Source organism: Agelaius phoeniceus, chromosome 3 (assembly GCF_051311805.1).
Source record: "Agelaius phoeniceus isolate bAgePho1 chromosome 3, bAgePho1.hap1, whole genome shotgun sequence".
Classification (NCBI taxonomy): domain Eukaryota; kingdom Metazoa; phylum Chordata; class Aves; order Passeriformes; family Icteridae; genus Agelaius; species Agelaius phoeniceus.
The window spans coordinates 59,861,335-59,878,901 of record NC_135267.1 but is presented as its reverse complement, the minus strand read 5'-3'; the positions used below and the strand labels follow the sequence as shown (position 1 = coordinate 59,878,901).

The following is a 17,567-nucleotide window of genomic DNA, read 5'->3' as shown; positions in this document are numbered from 1 at the left end:
GAGCCATCAATTCAGAGTGTGCTTTTATTTTTTCAGATGTAGAGATCCCTGAAACTCTTGAGGCCTATGTAGCACTCACAGAAAACGCCCTCAAAAACATCTCTGGTAGGCATCATAAAAGACTAAGCATAGCCAGATGCAAATACCATGGTGCACAAGTGTAACTTCTTTCTCTTCTCCTAGCATCTGCTATCTTTTCACAACTTACAAGATAAATATTTCTTACATGGCAGCATTGACATATTAACTTAGAAGTATCCTCCTGCTTTATTACTTTGCTTAAAGGTACCATTGGGGGTATGGATGAAACAATGATGTCTGAAGTCTTAGCCCTCCGACCTTGGCTAACTAAACTAAACTGATCCTGATCTTATTGGTCTTTTTTCTCTGGTGTCCATCAACTGGACTTTAATACATAGTTACATCTTAAGGCAGAAGGAAAAGGTATAGAACAATACCTAATTTTTCAGATTTGCGTATTATTTTTTTTAACACAGCCACATCTTGGATTATCATGCAGGTATAAGCTTTTAGTTTAGTTGTTGTTTCATGTGATCAAAATGTCAAGTTGAGGTACTGTCTTTATCTTAGTCTCATATACTGGAAAATTTTCTTTTCACATTGCACAACATTAAACCTTTTTTCTCATTTTTTGATTACTCTCTTGGAGGAAAAAGATGCATTTGCAAATACTTTTTCTCATGATTTCACAGTTTTCCTCTTCTTAAATAATGACTTCATTGCTATAAGCAAACAATTAAAATCTTAGTGTCTGTGACACAAGCCTTAGGTTCACCATCCATTTCTATTTACTCTCCAAATTAGTGAAATAATGTTATTAAGGGTATGAGTAATAGCAGTACTTATGGGAAAAGTGTGTTTAGTTTTCTGACCCGTGAAAATTTTTTTAAAGTAATGAGCAAAAAGCAATATTGAGCACTTTGTCCTGTCCATTTGGGGTGAGATGGTGTTATATATGAAAAAAGATTAATCATCCAAGAGACTCAGTTTTCTGTAATTCAGTGGACAGAAGGCTCTCCTTCTCTATTCGTGTTTCTTATTGTGTCTTTAGGAATAAATTCAAACTGTCTTTGTAAACAGATGGAAATCAGGCATAGTGATAGAATATGGATAAGAAGGATCTCATGGGGTCCTCTAGGCTGCAACCTGCTTCACATTAGCATTGTCTGTAGCTAATTTATATCACAAAATTCAGCTGACCCCTACAAGGAAACTACAAGTTAGTCCTTCTTCAAAAACATTGATATTGATTCCCAATAGCTTGAATGAATAATTCCATCTTGCAGATATGTTAAGCATGATCTTTGTCAAGTACATAATTGGAAAAATGCTATATATTTTGCTCCTTAGCGTGGTTGCCCAAAGCAGTCATGGACTACTTGCTGCAGGCCTCCAAGATGTCCAGTCATCTATGGATTTTGACAATATGATTATAACAGTATCACTTAGCATTTGTGAGGCCACTTTTAGTCTCTAAAATTGTATACAAATAGGATCCTTTCATGCAGATGCAAATTCTACTGCTTTTTAGTGGGGAGAAATAATACAAAGAGAAATGAAGCTACCAAATTTTTACATGGATTTAGATCATAAAAATGGGGATTTGGGTTATGGGGGTTAATTTGACAGTGCTTGTGAAAGGGAGCAAGGTGCTTCCCAAAATCAGTGAGGTTAGAGTATGCTTTGCTGAGAACTTTCTCTTTAAAAAAAGACAAGGCATTCAATATAGGGGAAAAGCCACTTTAGAATTATTTTCAAGCCTACTTTAAACTGTGGACTCTTCTATAGTATTCTTATGGCAAGCTTGTTCATTGGTATAATCTTTTGCTAACACTCTCTAATGTAACCAGTTATCACTTAGCTTTGACATTGTACCACTCATACTGCTGCTGCCACCTTTCTCCTTCACTGTCTAATCTAAACAGTATTCCTAATATCTATTCTGCCTGGGCAAGGCAAAAAAAATTTGGAAAATATGGGGTGACAGTCCCTCTTTTTTGGTATTGGTACAGGTGAACCAGGTGCCCTGGAAGCACATATCCGACAGCTGGACAAGGCCTTGGACACCAGTCGCTTCCAGATCCAGCAAACAGAAAACATCATCCGTAGCAAGACACCTACAGGACCAGAACTGGATTCCACTTACAAAGGATATGTGCGTGTGTTTTGGAGCCCCAGTCACCCCATGCACCCCAAGCTTAGCTTAGCTCAGATATTGAGGGAAATGCAGCTGCTTCAGCAGAGCAATGAGCTGTAACTGCTTCTCAGGCTCACTTGTGTGCTTACTACCCTTGACCACATGCTATTGGTGTTTATGCTATTAGCGTGTTTACAATAGCATTAGAGGAAGAAATACATTAGAGGAACATGACTCTAAGGAATTTATTTTCCTATTACATTTTTGCAGATGTCTAGAAGTACTTTCTCACACATGTTTTTATCCATCTAACGAAGATATCCTTGTTTGAAATTCCCCTGGTTTTAAAAGCATGTTTTATAGCTTCAGGCACAGTATTCATCTTGCTAATGAATTATAAGCATGCATCATATAAGCAGGGTTACATGTATGGAATCCCTAATTAAAAAGCTTTTTCAGAGAGGTTTTCTGAAAGATAAATTTCTCTCTAAGCCATTCAAATAATTTTATTAAGGACAGAATGTAAAAATTATCTGCCTGCATGCATAGTAATATTTCCACATTTAAGTTAATTTTCTTTATCAATCTTCTAGTGTCTTTGCCATAGTGTCTTAAAATCAGAGAAGATGGCACCTAAGACATCTAGAACAATTTGGCATAATGGTGCTAAGTTATTTCTGTATAACTTATGCTTTAGGCCTTTATTATCTGCATATACTTTTTTTATAGTATCAGCGCAGATTGTTAGAATAATAGATCTTTTTCTTCACACTTATACTTACTGTTGGAAATTTCTGGAAGTTGTATTGTAATTCTCACTGTCCATACATTTAGTCCTGTACGGTGCATATTGAAAAGGAATATTTTTTTGTTAACACAGATGAAACTGCTGGGTGAATGCAGTGGAAGCATAGACTCAGTAAGAAGGCTTGGATATAAACTGAAGGAGGAAGAAGAAAAATTTTCAGGTCTCATTAACATGAACAGTACTGAAACACAAACAGCTGGTAAGTAACATGTGGTTCATTTGATGAGCAGTAATTATGGAAAGCAGCACACATGCAAAGCTTTTCTGAATAAACACTTGGTATTATTTACTGGCATATATATTTACATGACTGTCTGTTACCATGGTCTGTTTAACATTTTTAGTTAGGAATAGTAAGGAATAGTAAGTATTCCTTGTGTATGCTGTATGAAGAGTTTAGGCATACAAGTCCATTTTAAGAACCCCTTCATATCATGAAGCATAACCCTAAGCCTTTCAGGAGGTCCCTGTGGATGCAATGGGGTTTTTTTTTTAAGATTTCTCATGAAAAAGGTTGCTTATATTGCTGTACAAAACACCTTGCCCAGCATTTGTTTCTTCCAATATTAACTTTCACCTCTCAGATTACCTGCCTAGAGTAAAGAAACTTATTTTCACCTGATAGAAGTATTCACAGGGCTAATTTTAAACATCAGCTGTAGAAAAAGAGGCAGCATGGATTGTGAAAGCATGGATTCCCAGAGACTATAAAGGCATCATCCTCATTCTTAGCTTGACAAGATATGCTACCCATATAGTCTCTCTTATTTTTTTGCGGATTTTTATTTGTAAATTTTAAGTTGATGGAGTGATACAGCTTCTGCCATAACATTTCAAGATAACTAGCAAGAAGAAATAGTCCCTTATTTATTTCTTTCTAGTGCAAGTGTTTATCCAATGCATCAGCAGTAGCTAAGGCAAATGTAGTGAGGTGTGACCATTAAACAGTGATCGGCACAACTACCAATGAAAATAATAAATACCTGGTTAGTTAGATGTATTAATATTTCTTGTCTGGTTTGCACTTGTCTGGTAATTTAAGATGTCTTTTTTCCAGCATAACCTGTTTTAGAGACCTGCATGTATCATCTTAATTCTGCTCATAGAAGTCTGACATTAGAAAGCAATAAAATTGCCTGTTGACTGGAATCATCCAGGTTCTTCATTCTTTCCCTCCAACATCACTTTCTTCAATCTAACTTCATTTTTAAAGTTCTTAGGGTTTGAGGCTTAGGCTTTTTACAGAGCATCTTTTTGCTCTGAACAGTATTTGGTTTATGCAATTGTGTGTGTGTGAAGCTAGTGAGTTTTTCTGGCTTTTGTTGAATTTGGTGTTTGTAATTCCAGGTGTCATTGAAAGATGGGAATTAATCCAGGCTCAAGCTCTAAGCAAGGAGCTGAGGATGAAGCAGAACCTTCAGCAATGGCAGCAGTTCAACTCCGACCTTAATAGCATCTGGGCTTGGTTGGGAGAAACTGAAGAGGAACTGGAGAAGCTCCACCGCCTTGATCTCAGCACTGACATACAAACTATTGAGCTCAGGATTAAAAAACTGAAAGTGAGTTTTATTTCTCTGTTCCATAAGTTACCTTCTAAAACTGAGTGCAACAGGTATGTTGAAGAGGTTGCCAATAATTGCAGCTGGTTTTCTCCACGCTGTGGGCTGCTGCAGGTAAAGTAACTGGGAAAGTGATTTTCTGAATCACCTTTTGGAAGGAAAATGTACCACTATCCAAATGAAGTTTTGGAATAGTAGTTCTGCAGCAATTCTGTAATCCCAGAATGTCCAGATAACTCCTGATGTCACCCAAATTGATGAAATTTTTAAGAAGTGCCAAGTTAGATCACTTCTCTTTTACTCAAATTGGTAACAAAATAGCTGGTTCAAAAGAAATGCCTCGCTGAGACATTACTACTTTGTGTGGAGGAATGAGAAGGAGTCAAAAGGTGTTGTAACCTACCCTGTGTCACCAGTGCAACATAGGAAAAATTTGATGCCACTGTGCAACATTCCTTTTCTTCTTCTGTCATCTCAGGAGCATCAAAATCTGAACACTACTTCCATCTCTCTTGTGTATTTCACAGCTATAAAGATCTGCAAATGTGGTGGTCCACAACTTCGCATTCAGTTACTAGTTTCTTACAAGCATGGGCACGAAAATATGTGACCCAATGTCATAATGCACTGTGCCTCATGCCAGGGATGAGGTGAACAGATAGTAAAGGCTTTTTCCGGCGGTGATCCACGGGAAGCATGTCAATGCTCATCTTCACTGTAATCCAAATATAGCTGCCATAAGTACTGCAGAGGTTACTTTGACATCGTGCTTTTAAGTAAATGCTGTAAAGTAGGTGGAAAATGGGGCATTTCATAAGAATCCTGTTCTTATCTCACCGTCTCTTTGAAAGCCCATTAGTACCCTCTAAACCAGTGGAGGTGGGTTTCTTTTGTGGCTTCCAATGTAAACAAATCAGAGTTTTTATACAAGTTGTGCTTCTATAAATTTAAGTTCTTTATACTCTTTGTATGTTTTTGTTTCTCTCAGTAAAAGCTTTTATTTTAAAGCACTGATGACAGCAGATTCCACTTCAAAATATGTTGGTTTTCATGTTTATCAGCAAAACTGAAAAGTGAGGGCAAAAGTTTTATTGTGAGCTAAAATACAGTTGTGCTACATGTTTAAATTCTTTTGGACCTACTCTGTCTTTAAAATATCTGAAACATGAGCCAGATCTTTAAAATTCAACTCTGACTTCAGGCTTTTAAGATTTTACAAGTTTAATTGGCTTGCTCTTGTTTATGCTCACAGTAAAGTTTTAGTAGATGTTAAAGAGTGAACATTTGCAGAGTCACAGAGTGAGCCCAAAAGCATCATATCCAGAGTAAAGGGACTGTTACAGTATGGTGCCTTTCTGCAGCTGCTGGTGGCAAAGCACTGCAGTCTTGTGGTGCATTCTCTACTTTATGTTTCTGAAAGTCATGATTTACCAATTTCCATTCTTTCTTCCTCTATGTCTTACCATCAAGGAGCTGCAGAAGGCAATTGATAACCGCAAAGCAATCATCTTGTCCATCAATCTGTGCAGCTCAGAGTTCACTCAGTCTGACAGTGAGGAGAGCAAGAAGCTCCAGGAGCGCCTGTCCCAGATGAACGTGCGTTGGGAGCACGTGTGCAGCATGATCGAAGACTGGCGCAGCTCGTTGCAGGATGCATTAATACAGTGCCAGGTCTGTACTGTGCCTATTTCAAATTGTCAGCAGCCCATATACTGAAAATATAGACCATTTAGTTAGCTGCTGTGCTCAAGATCCATATGAAACTTACCCGTGAAAGCCATACAGTTTTGGTGTATGTTTTTCTCAAGAATACACCTGTGTTACCTAAAACATGTATTTACAGCCCAATATTTACAAAATTTGTCATCTCTGGAATAGTATTCTCATATTCTGTTGTATACTTCTTGGAAATCATTTTATTTAGCTAGTAGAATGTATCAGAGGACAAATTAAAAACCTGAGTTTGACTGGAATATTCTGCTACCCTGTTAAAACCATGATTCATCATTTGTAGGATTTCCACGAACTGAGCCATGGTTTGCTGCTTTGGTTGGAGAATATTGACAGAAGGAAAAATGAGATTGTGCCCATCAATCCAAATCTCGACTCAGAAATACTGCAGGATCATCACAGACTTCTGATGGTAGGACTATAATCACCCTTTTCTCTCCCAAAACACATCACCAGAAAAACATCTAATCAGATTTCTCTTTCTCGTGAGGGTTACCACTGTACATTGTGTGCTAACACAGAGCTGTGGGACCAGCTTCAGTGACTGACTTTGCCTTGGTAGGGAACACCGCTCTCTTTCCTTAGTAGCACATGTGATGTTAAATCTCAGGCAATTACTAGACTGCTGTATATCCTCCTGTCAGATTAGAAATTCATTGCTTCTCTTCTTTTTTTTCCATTTCTTTAATTTAAAATGGTGAGTTTTGGGAGTTCTACTTTTTTTTTTTTTGACTGCTATTAAAAAAATTTGATGCTTGCCTTGGTAACAGCAAATCAGACGTGAGCTGCTGGAGTCTCAGTTGAAGGTGGCATCACTGCAAGATATGTCTTGCCAATTGCTAGTCAATGCTGAAGGCAAGGATTGTCTTGAAGCCAAAGAAAAGGTACATGTCATTGGAAACAGACTGAAGCTGCTCTTGAAAGAGGTTACACGTCATATTAAAGACCTAGAGAAAATTCTTGACATTTCAAGCAGTCAACTGGTAAGTCACATCTTTTTATTCCTTTCTGTTCACTGAGCGTGTTTCCTGCTGTTCTGACTGCCTTTCTCTGATCATTGCTATTGGCTGCTCTGTTTCTGTGGTTTGCAGTGCTTACCAAGATGGAACATGTAATCTTGAATATCATAAAGTAGTCTTAAACTTCATATTGTAAATATTTCTTCTGATATGGGGGGAGTTTAAATTCAGTATTTTTTTTCTATTTGGTGTAGCAATTACTGAACTTCTTGGTTTGTTTACCCTGCTATTACTGAATCAGTCAACTGGCAAAGTATATGAGATAATTATTCCAGTAGCAGTACTGAAAATTATAATATGTCAGCTGTCACCGGAAAGTAAGTTAATGCACACTCTGTCAAAGAGAGAAAAAAACCCATAAAATAAATTCTGTAATAGGGTAAGGAGTCCCTAATATGTGCCTCAGGCTGTGAGCTATAGTCCAAATCTTTTCAAGTTGTCGTGTACCTCAGGTATTTGAGAGGGAGTTACACACGTGTCTTTGCCAGCAGTGACAGATACAGAGTAAAGATTTCAAGGCTCTCCTTTAGTTCACTTTTTTAAAAGGACTTGGATTAGCAGAGTTCTTAAAGCACAAGAACTCAGCTCTTCCCTCCTTTTAGTGGATTTCTACCTGTTTAATTAAAATCCTGGTAGTACCAAACCCTTCTTGTAGTTCACAGCCAATGAAGAACTGTTTTTTCCCCTGTATTGACTTTGGTGGAAAATGTGTCACCTAAGCAAAGGAAGTTTTAACTATTGTTTGCTTTTCTTCTCCTTTAGGGCTGACAGAGAAAACATGTCTTAGTCTTTTAAAATTTGGTAGCAAAATTTAGCTGCTTTATTTTATTTGGCTTGGAAATAACTCTGCTGGAATTTCACTCAGGGTAATTTTTCTAGTTTGCTTACCTGTGCAGCTAGTTGCTGTATTTCTGAGCTCCGTTCCTTCTGAACTTTAGGAATTGTCCTCATGGTCTTCTGATGAATTAGACACATCAGGCTCAGTGAGTCCTGTATCTGGAAGAAGCACTCCAAGCAGACAGAGAACGGTAATTTCATGTAATTTATTTTCTTCCGCCTCTTGGGTGGGAACTATAGATATCTACAGCAGTTCTAGCCAGCTGGAAGTCACCCCTTCCCACTTGATAGGAAAGGAAATGGCATAAACCAAAAGGAAAACACAGCTGCTTTTCCCAACCCTGCTGCATATCCCATCCTGCATGAAATCAGAAGTGGTAAATACTATCTGAAACCAGGGCTGTCAGTGTGGTTGGTTTACCATGGTATGGCATGTCGTGTCTCTTGTATTTTGCTCTAGTGATGGCAGCACCCCAAAGTCTGGTCTTGTCTGGTATAATCAGTCCTCCATTTCTGTTTGGCCTTCTCTTCAGAGCTGCTTCATCAAGAATCTCAATAAGTTCTTTTGTCATTTCTGATGCAGGTTGCAGATGGTCTTATTGAGACTTTGGATGAATGGCTAAGTAGAGCTGAAGGGCACAAAAACATTATTCAAACCAGCTAGCTGTGCAGGACCTAATCAATGGCTACAGTGGCAACTCTGGAGTTGTCCATTTACATCGCTGGCACAAAATTCAAGAAATATAGCAATACATGCCTAATACTTAACACTTCCATACTCTGAGCCCAAATTGGAACTGCAATTATTTTGTCTTTTTCTGCAATTCTATTGGTTGATTAATTTGCTTTTTTCTTTAGTTCTTAAGACAATCAGACTGGTTTTGTTTTGTTTTGTTTTTCCATTTGCACTTTTTTGTAAAGCCTCTGAGTTCTGTCTTGATAAATCTATGGCTCTTGAAATTCATTTATTTTTTTAATTTTTGTTTACATTCACTAGTTTCCTTTTAGATGCTAGTATGAGAATGTAAAGGAATACTGGCTTTTCCAAAGGAGAAAGAATAAAAACCTTAACATTTTATTTCAGAGGTCAATGCTTTTGTCTTTTAAATTTAAACCTAAATAGTTTCTAATAACTCTGATATCACAGGTGTAACTGAAGGTTGCCTGACCATTACAGGAAATGGAGAAGTATTTTACCATAAATCTATGTTTAGAGAGCATGTAAAATTATCATAGGTTTCATCTTAATATTTTAATAAGGATTTGTCTGTCTCTTAATTTGTTATTGTTCATATAGTTACTACTGGTTTGTTTTTTCCCCTCCATAATTCATAGCTAAGTTGTATGATTCCTTTCAAACTTCTGAGTTCTGCACCCACACAATTTTGAAGACTAAAGTGACACTAAAGTGTTCAGAATTTCAGTGCCAAATATGCTGATGCTAAATAAATAAATACTAATACAAAAGAAATGTAATCAGAATTATAAACATCTAACTGCATTAAATGATCCAGCAAATACCTGTGAGTGCAAGAATGCCCCTACCATTATTTGGCCTTCAAAATCGTGGGGTGCAGGAGAGACAAAACTTGCCAAAGGAGGGTCTTGGACCTTTTTCCCTTGAGAATATTAATTTTTCTGCATCTGTGAATTTTAAAATCTATATATTTTTCCATATTCAACTTAATAAGATAACATCTATTTCATATTGCCTATTATTTGAACTAAATTTCTAGAGACTTTATTTAAAACCCAGAGCTACTGTTCATAAAAATAATGTCTAAATGTTATTACTGAGTTCACTATGTATGTTCCAATAATTTGGAACAGCTAGGTGCAAAGAAAAGCCAGTTTCCTTGGTTCATGGGTATTGGTCACTTCATTTGATTTTTTTTTTTATGTTTCCTTTGCTGCACTTTTAATTTAGTTTCATCAGTAGCTTGTCTTTATTTGCCTGGACTGAACATTCTTCTTTCTTTACCCCCTGTTCATTGCAAACAGCCACGGGGCAAATGTAGTCTCTCACAGCCTGGACCCTCTGTCAGCAGTCCACAGAGCAGGTACCTTATTCTCCTGGTTTCCGCACTCTGTTCTAGAACGCCAAGAGGATGATAGAAATTGGCCGTGGTTCCTCTCAGTCCCACTGACTCCATCAGGGGGTCAGGACTTACACAAGTGGTAACTTCCCTTTTGGTAATCCTTCAGCAAAAGGGACTTCCAATTACTTCAGATTCTCTGTTAAATAGAGATACAGGCTAATCCCTGGACAGCTGCAGCTTTTGCTTCACAGAAATCCCATGTAATCAACATTTATTTTTCATATGCCTGATCAGAGTGAGTATGTGTTTACAATTATGATTTTTTTATTTTGGTATGATTTAAGACGAGTGCTAGTAAGTTCATGGCAAACACTTTCTATCATCCTCTTTACCTCTAGATATTAAATTAAGGCAGGTAATAGGCCAGTATCATATTCTAGAATTCACAAAACCCACAGATCTGGATGAGACATACTAACATCCTTTTATTTATTTATTTATTTATTTATTTATTTATTCTTTTTTTTTTTTTTTTCCCTGAAACGTTTTGTTCAGTTTGTGGGTTTTCAATACTTTAGACTCAAAACTAAAAGTCAGAATTTGAGAGTATTGAGACTTGGGATCACTTTCTCTCCCCTCCTCAGACGAACTGCAGTATAACATGCTAACACTGCCATGGCTCACCCAGTGCTCGCATCCCTGCATTGCTCCGGGAGCAGCATTGCCCCATCTCTGTCTGACCAGTAGAGAGCAGGCGTGCAGCTACAGCTTCTTGCTTTCCACGGTGTCTCCAGCAACCTGTCATCTCTGCAGCTAACAGTGCTTCTGCATTCTTGTTGTTGTCAGTGTGATGTGTGTACCTTCGCTCTTTCACTGATTGGTTTACTAGCCTCAACAATTAGGAAGTTTAAAAAAAAATTTAAAAAAAGCAAAGGAGCAAGCCAACGTGTGTAAAGGGGACATCTTTTGCTATTTCAGTGTCTTGCACACTGCTAAAATAATTAAAAAGTGTGATTAAGGTATATTTGTTCTTATTAAATCTAATAATAAATCTCATTTAACCTAAATATCATTCTCTGCATATCAAAAATTAGCTGATTTGTTTATAAAATAATTCCTGTTAGAGTCAAAGATTTTATGTTGGAAAGAAGAAAGCACAAAATTAAGTATTTTTTTTTTTAAATAACTCCTGTTAGAGTCAAAGAAGGAAGTGAACACTAGATTTAATACAGTGTTTGAGCCACAAACAAGCAGACAAAAAATACCTTAGAGCATTATTTATTTTCATTAGCAAAATCAAGACTTTATTCTCATTACAAATTTAGTAAAGAGCAAAACTGTTTACCGTGTAGATATTTACATAAACACTTCTTTAAAAAAGTTTGCTTTTCATAGGTAGTTAGGGACTGTGAGTAAAGTGGCATAGTTGTAAAACCATGTAACAAATAGAACAAGTATCTTTTACTGCTTCCACACGCACAAACTGCCTATTTTTAAGGATTTTTTCCTTTGAAACAAAAGGAAACCACGTAGAAAATAGGGAATATATGTAAAATCTATCTTTCTGTCTGATGGAGAAAGAGAAATAATTATTCATCTCCAGTCTGCTATGAAGCTTGGCGTTTTGTTTCTCGTAGGGAGAAAAAAAGGGAGGAGAGGGGCTTTACTCTGCAACCACTAACAGCAAGGAGGAGGGGCGATGTCTTTGACAGATCAGGACGCTTGCACTAGCATCATTGTACTCAAGGAACACATTGTGTGCGCTTTTCCACTCTCCTGTGTAGTCAAACCACTTCTGCCAGCCTTCTGAGGTTTCTGGTTGTAGGTGCGAGCCCCTGGCTCGAAGAGCAGCTAGCAATGTTTGGCAGCTTGGGGATCAACCCCTGCTCTAGCAGTGGCATTGCTGTGGCACCTTTCAGATCAAGGCTTTCCAGCACTGTTTATTAACACATCTTGTAGCAGCACAACACAATGTTCAATTTGTCATTCAGACAAGCATGGAATACGAATGAGTCACTGCTGAATAGGAAACTTAATCAAATGCGCAAGCCAGACAGGTTGCGGTTGATGTATAATGCGGTTTTAACTGATAATGCGGTACAAGCTGTCACTGTGTTCTTTAATATTTTGACATGCCTCTGATCAGAGTACTTTGTGTTTGATCTTGCACTGGATCAGCAAACCCTGGTAGGGTTTAGTATAAAGGAGAAATAAAGTCAATCGTAAAAGGTTTATCACACAAGAAGGAAGGAAATTTCATCTAAAAAATTAGAGGGGCCATGCTTTGTGTATAGTATCAAAGTGTCATATCACTTTGCCTTCTCCATTATCACCACAGAAAGACGGGCAAATACAGTGTGATGCTAAGCAAGGTACAGGATTAAACTAGACAGTACATTGTGGATTTAACTGGAGTCTCATCCAAGCAGTACTAGTAATTGCGTGCTAGGTGAGAAAGAAAATCCAAAAAGCAATTCCTCTTTCTTCATCAGTTTAAGAGAGCTGTCATAAGTGCACACCTGTATCTTTGTCTGTGAATTTCTTTGAAGTGATTAAAATGTTAAAAGATTAAAATAGTGGTTCAGTTTGCTCAGGGGTGTTTACATTGTCTCTCTTGAGCAGCTCTATTCAGGTCTTGGTGCCACAGTGCCAAACTCCATTTCCTGCTCTCCCCAGGCCTCCCCAAGTGACTAGTGGATCTTAAAAGGTCACTTGCTGTTCCTGGAGCAGACCAAACCACATCACTCTTTTTGGCTTTGCCCACAAAATTATACTCATGGCTAAATAGTAGCTCAAACACAAGGTTTGGGTTTGGCTTGCCATGATTCTTTTCCCAGTTATCTCCCTCACTCTTAGGGCTTGTTACTTAAATATCATATACAACTGCTGCTTCTTAACCTTATTAGATTCATCCACTTTTGTTCTATGCAAGAAGCCAATCCTATCTGGTATTTGCAAAGACCTTCAGCATCTGTCATCATAGAAATGAAATTTACTATTCTTATATTTTGTGCAGTAGTCTTTTAATAAAGATATTAAATTAAGGCCCATTCTTGATTAACTGCAGTAAATAACATCCAACTAGGCCAGCAGTGCTTCATTCAATGTAAGCCTGTTTTCTTCATTCCATTAGTCACTTAGCAGTAAATTAACTTTATTTCTATCAGCTTCACTTGAATGATAAATTCCTTTTTGATAGCTTTCAGATGCTTACTGCAATACAGATTGGTTACATCAACCATATTTTCCTTGGGGAAAAAAGTAGCAATCATCTTTACAAAAAGGTTCCCCTCTGAGCTGAAATTAAAGTTCACTTTGACCGTCCTATCTATATCCTGGTAAATTAGCTTCTCCCCTCTTGAAATGCTTAGAGGAGAGTTCCAATATCACTGATATTACAAACTCTCAAAGTAAGGGTAACTGTTGCTTGCACTTAGATTAATATATAAAATTTCTTGACATGAAGAAGCTTACTGTTGGCCAGGACTGCAGCTGTGCTTTCCTCTTTCATCTGCTAAGCAGGAATTGTGTACTGGAGTGAGTAGCAGATGGCCTTACCTCTTTGCCTCCTCACAGTGTGACAAATGGTGGAGCAATCAGAAGAGACAGCTAAAGAGACAATTTCAAGAACAGAAATTAGATTTTTCTCCAAAGTGCAGCACAGTACTTCACCTTTCCTTTCTCCTGCCAGGGTAAATAGGTGTCTGTCCTTAAAACTAGTGAGCTTTTTTTTATTAACAAGGTATAATTTTAACCATCTCTCCTTACCAAATCTATTAAACACTCTAAGATGGCCCATTCAATGTTTCAGCCAATTATGTAGATTGCAGAGGTAGGCCTGCCATAAACACAAGCAGTACAGAACTCAAACTTTTTATAACTCCCCCTCTGAAGATGTTTTTGTAACATTTCATTATTTGCTTTTTGAATTGTTTCCATGCAGTATTATTCTTCAATACCCTACTTCACTGCAGAAAATATGGTTTGCTGTGAATTGTTTTAGTTTTTGAAGGTTTGTGTTCTTTTTGAGATCAGCCATGCAAGCTTACATTACGATTTTTTTTTTTGTAAAACACAAAGCAAGAAGTGCTGGATCATGCTACTAAAGGCATAGGAAAAAGAAAAGAAAAACCAGAAAGAAAAACTTTGCTACCGTTTGATTCAGATTTTTGGAAATTCCCCTTCTGACACCCAGTGTTGCCCCAGAGTAATTCTGGGGCAATGAAGAAAATGACACTTTGCTCATTATCAAACACCAGTTAGCAACTGCAGAAATGTGGTCACTTTTTGATTTGGATTAACAACATTTATACAATGACAGCCTTGTAAATAGGTAGGCTGTGCAATCAAATGCTTGGAAGGTAATTAAGCACTCCTTGTTCCCTTTGTTCCTGCCTCAGTCCATTAACTTTCTGTCTTGGTATTCTCAGACAGTAGAAATCCTGATCTAATTGAGCTTTTGTATGGAATGCTCTGGTGCTGTTTAATGTGCCGTGTCTTTTCAATATCTCTTTTATAATATGTGATCCTATGTTATGCGATAAGCAACTTTCCATCTGGGCTACAATAGTGTGGATTCAGACAACACAAGATCTGATGTTTTGATCATCACTGCTTCCTGGAATATTTAGTTCAAGTTAATGATTTAGCATATCTGCTAAATTAGTGTTTAGGTATCTGTTGGCCACCTGAACTTTAAAATTTGCCTGGCTTTGTTGAAGTCCTCATATAGCACCTCAGTGGGGTGCCATATATATATTTATATGAACAAGAAAATAAAATACTCTCAAGCACAGAAATAATTATTTTCTGAACATGTGCAAAGGGAACCCTTGCTAAGCCTGGCATTGTTTTGAAGATGATCTTTTCATTTTTGGATGCTTCCCCACACAGAGTCAGATTTATCAGGGAGACAGGATCAAAAGAACAAGGGGGAAGTCAAAGAAACACTAAGGAACCATCACCCCATACTTACTTTACTGGGGAGCATTTGACCACAGCCAATAAGCCTCATTTCTCACATCTATTTATGAGAATTTTTATCTCTTAAACTTTAGGAAATTATAGATTTTCTGAAGCCTCATGATCATAGCAACCGTGCAAATGTATTATAGCAACTTGTCTGAGACAAAATTCATGATCTAATATCCTAATAGCAGAGTTCTTGAAGCAAGGTACTTGAAGGCTCTGAGTTCTTCCATTTTTGGCTTGTGCTGAAAGACAGTATTTTCTCATGCCATTTAATTAACGCACTGAGACCATCAGATTTCATCTTTCCTAGTCACTCTTTTCAGCTCTTGACAATTTCAGTCAAAAAGAAAAATGTGAAATTTATGTCTTTATCTTTCATTAAATAATAGAATGGATTTTTGAAGTGTCCCTTAGGAAATACTTGTGTTAGATCTCTGCTGCCTTATAGATGCATTTAGGTATGTGCCACTTCAAGTCAGATCCATCAACATCAGGGAGAAAATCACTTGGAAGGTGATGATGTCAAATCAGTTGAGCAGATAGATTTTAACTGCTGATTCTGTGCAAGATTCAAAACACAATGTGCTTTGTAGAAAATAAGTCCCCATTATCTGTATATTGGTGTATTGATTGACAGAAAATTATGGAACTGAATCTCAGTGCATTATACCCTTATGGATACTTCATACATAAACAAATGTAGAATCTTCTGCAAATCAAATGCAACTGGCCATTTTAAACAAGAAGGCCCACCTTTTAGACAGCATGCATTGAACAAATATGGCAGGTATGGGCCACCTTTTATTTTCCCCATTTGCTATATGTGCTTTAAGTGGAGAATCTTCCCCGAAAATGATAAAGGGGCTGTGGGGTCACAAAGACCCTTCTATTGCGATCATTTGGTGTTTTTCTACCCAGTCGAGAAATCTGGGGTCTCTTAAAAGTGTAAGGGAAATAGCATGTTCACTGAAAAATACCTCTGCAGTTGTCAATCAAAGTCTGTGCAAACTGTAAATAGGCCTTCAGGGGAGGTTGAGGGCCCAAGGGCAAGCTCTGCTGCAGTAATGTTTTAGTGTATTCAACTGCCCATCTTCTTTCCTCAGGTCCACAAGAGGTGGCTCAGGTTCCTCCCCTTCTGAGGCTGGGCCAGCGTGGCGGTGCCCATCCTTCTTCCTCAGAGTCCTCAGAGCTGCTCTGCCACTTCAGCTGCTCCTGCTGCTCCTGATCGGGCTGGCATGCCTGGTGCCCATGACCGAGGAAGATTACAGCTGTGCTATGGCAAACAACTTTGCCCGCTCTTTCCACCCCATGCTGAAATACATGAATGGTCCTCCTCCGTTGTGAAGGAGACCTGTGGGACAGCGGGAGACCTTGCTGGAGTGCTGGCTGGGAGCAAGATAGTTTTAAAGGGTGACAGGGTTCAGCGTGGCAGCTTTACCTGTCTGCTGTTGTCACTACTGTGCCCGTATCTTTCTCTGCTGGCACTCGGCTGGAAGCACTTCAGTGTATCAGTATCAAAGTGCACAACGTATCTCCTGAGTAGCATCATTTCAATACTCGCATCCTGGGTACTAAGGAGGATGCAGTGTATGTGAGGGAAACCTCTTCTGTACAGCTTTTGGGATCTTTTAGCCACTTTATATCCAGGTCATTGCCCTGTACTATGCATAGCCAAGGACTTGATACTGTAGATCCTTTCCTGTGTGCTGCTCCAAACGACCCATTAGCCAGTCTTTGTTAAATACCCTCTCAGTATCTACAGTATACAAAATAACCAATGCTTAAGGAATTTTAGAGCATTTGTAACATACAATTTTAAAGAATCTTGTATGGCAATGTATTATTCCCTGTGGTTTCTGTTTTAGGCATGGTGTTCTAACTTTTGCTTTGGATGCACAAGGTGTAAATCTGAGAAGCACTTTTTTAAGGTTTAAAAAAAATGGATGTAATAAATAAGATTGCAGAAGTTTTTATGAGGAAAAAATGTTGAATGTCAAGTTGAAAAACAACATATTTATGTATGTACAGTTTGCTAAGCCAAGTTTTGTTTGTATTGATTTCTTTGCATTTATTATAGATACCATAAAATATTTTGTCTACGTGCTTTTTAATGACAACTATGGAAACCTCTAAGTTTAGAATGAGATATGTATGGTGTAAAAAAAAATAGAAGACATCCATATGCACCTCAAAAAAGTATTAAAAAATTCTGTAACAAATTAATGGTGTTAGGTATATGTTTGAATGACAAGATCTGGAAAATGTCAGCTGGCAGAATACATGGGAAAGTATCACATTAGAAGTTGTGCTAATATTGAAAGCAGTACATGTTTTGGATTAATGACTCATCACTTCAGGTTTTTCTTTTTTTCAAGCTGCTTCTTGGAGTTCCCTCTCACCTGTGTGGGGCTTTTTTTCCATCTGTATTTCTGTGTATGCACTCAT

The 17,567-nt window shown here is 37.8% G+C and overlaps 1 protein-coding gene across 10 annotated transcripts in view; it reads left to right on the top strand.

The window, feature by feature from the left end:
• Window positions 1-17,341, top strand: part of SYNE1 (spectrin repeat containing nuclear envelope protein 1) — a 287,608-nt gene extending 270,267 nt beyond the window's left edge. For 7 of the 10 annotated variants that reach the window (XM_077175388.1, XM_077175394.1, XM_077175391.1 and 4 more), the window contains 10 exons: window positions 37-105; window positions 2,034-2,176; window positions 3,039-3,165; window positions 4,314-4,525; window positions 5,996-6,196; window positions 6,540-6,668; window positions 7,027-7,239; window positions 8,214-8,303; window positions 10,114-10,172; window positions 16,226-17,341. In XM_077175388.1, coding sequence (XP_077031503.1) covers window positions 37-105; window positions 2,034-2,176; window positions 3,039-3,165; window positions 4,314-4,525; window positions 5,996-6,196; window positions 6,540-6,668; window positions 7,027-7,239; window positions 8,214-8,303; window positions 10,114-10,172; window positions 16,226-16,466 — 1,484 coding nt within the window. In that variant the 3' untranslated portion in view covers window positions 16,467-17,341. The remainder of the gene's footprint in view (window positions 1-36; window positions 106-2,033; window positions 2,177-3,038; window positions 3,166-4,313; window positions 4,526-5,995; window positions 6,197-6,539; window positions 6,669-7,026; window positions 7,240-8,213; window positions 8,304-10,113; window positions 10,173-16,225) is intronic. The other 3 variants (XM_077175395.1, XM_077175396.1, XM_077175393.1) reach the window with 2 other exon arrangements.
• Window positions 17,342-17,567: the final 226 nt, after the last annotated feature.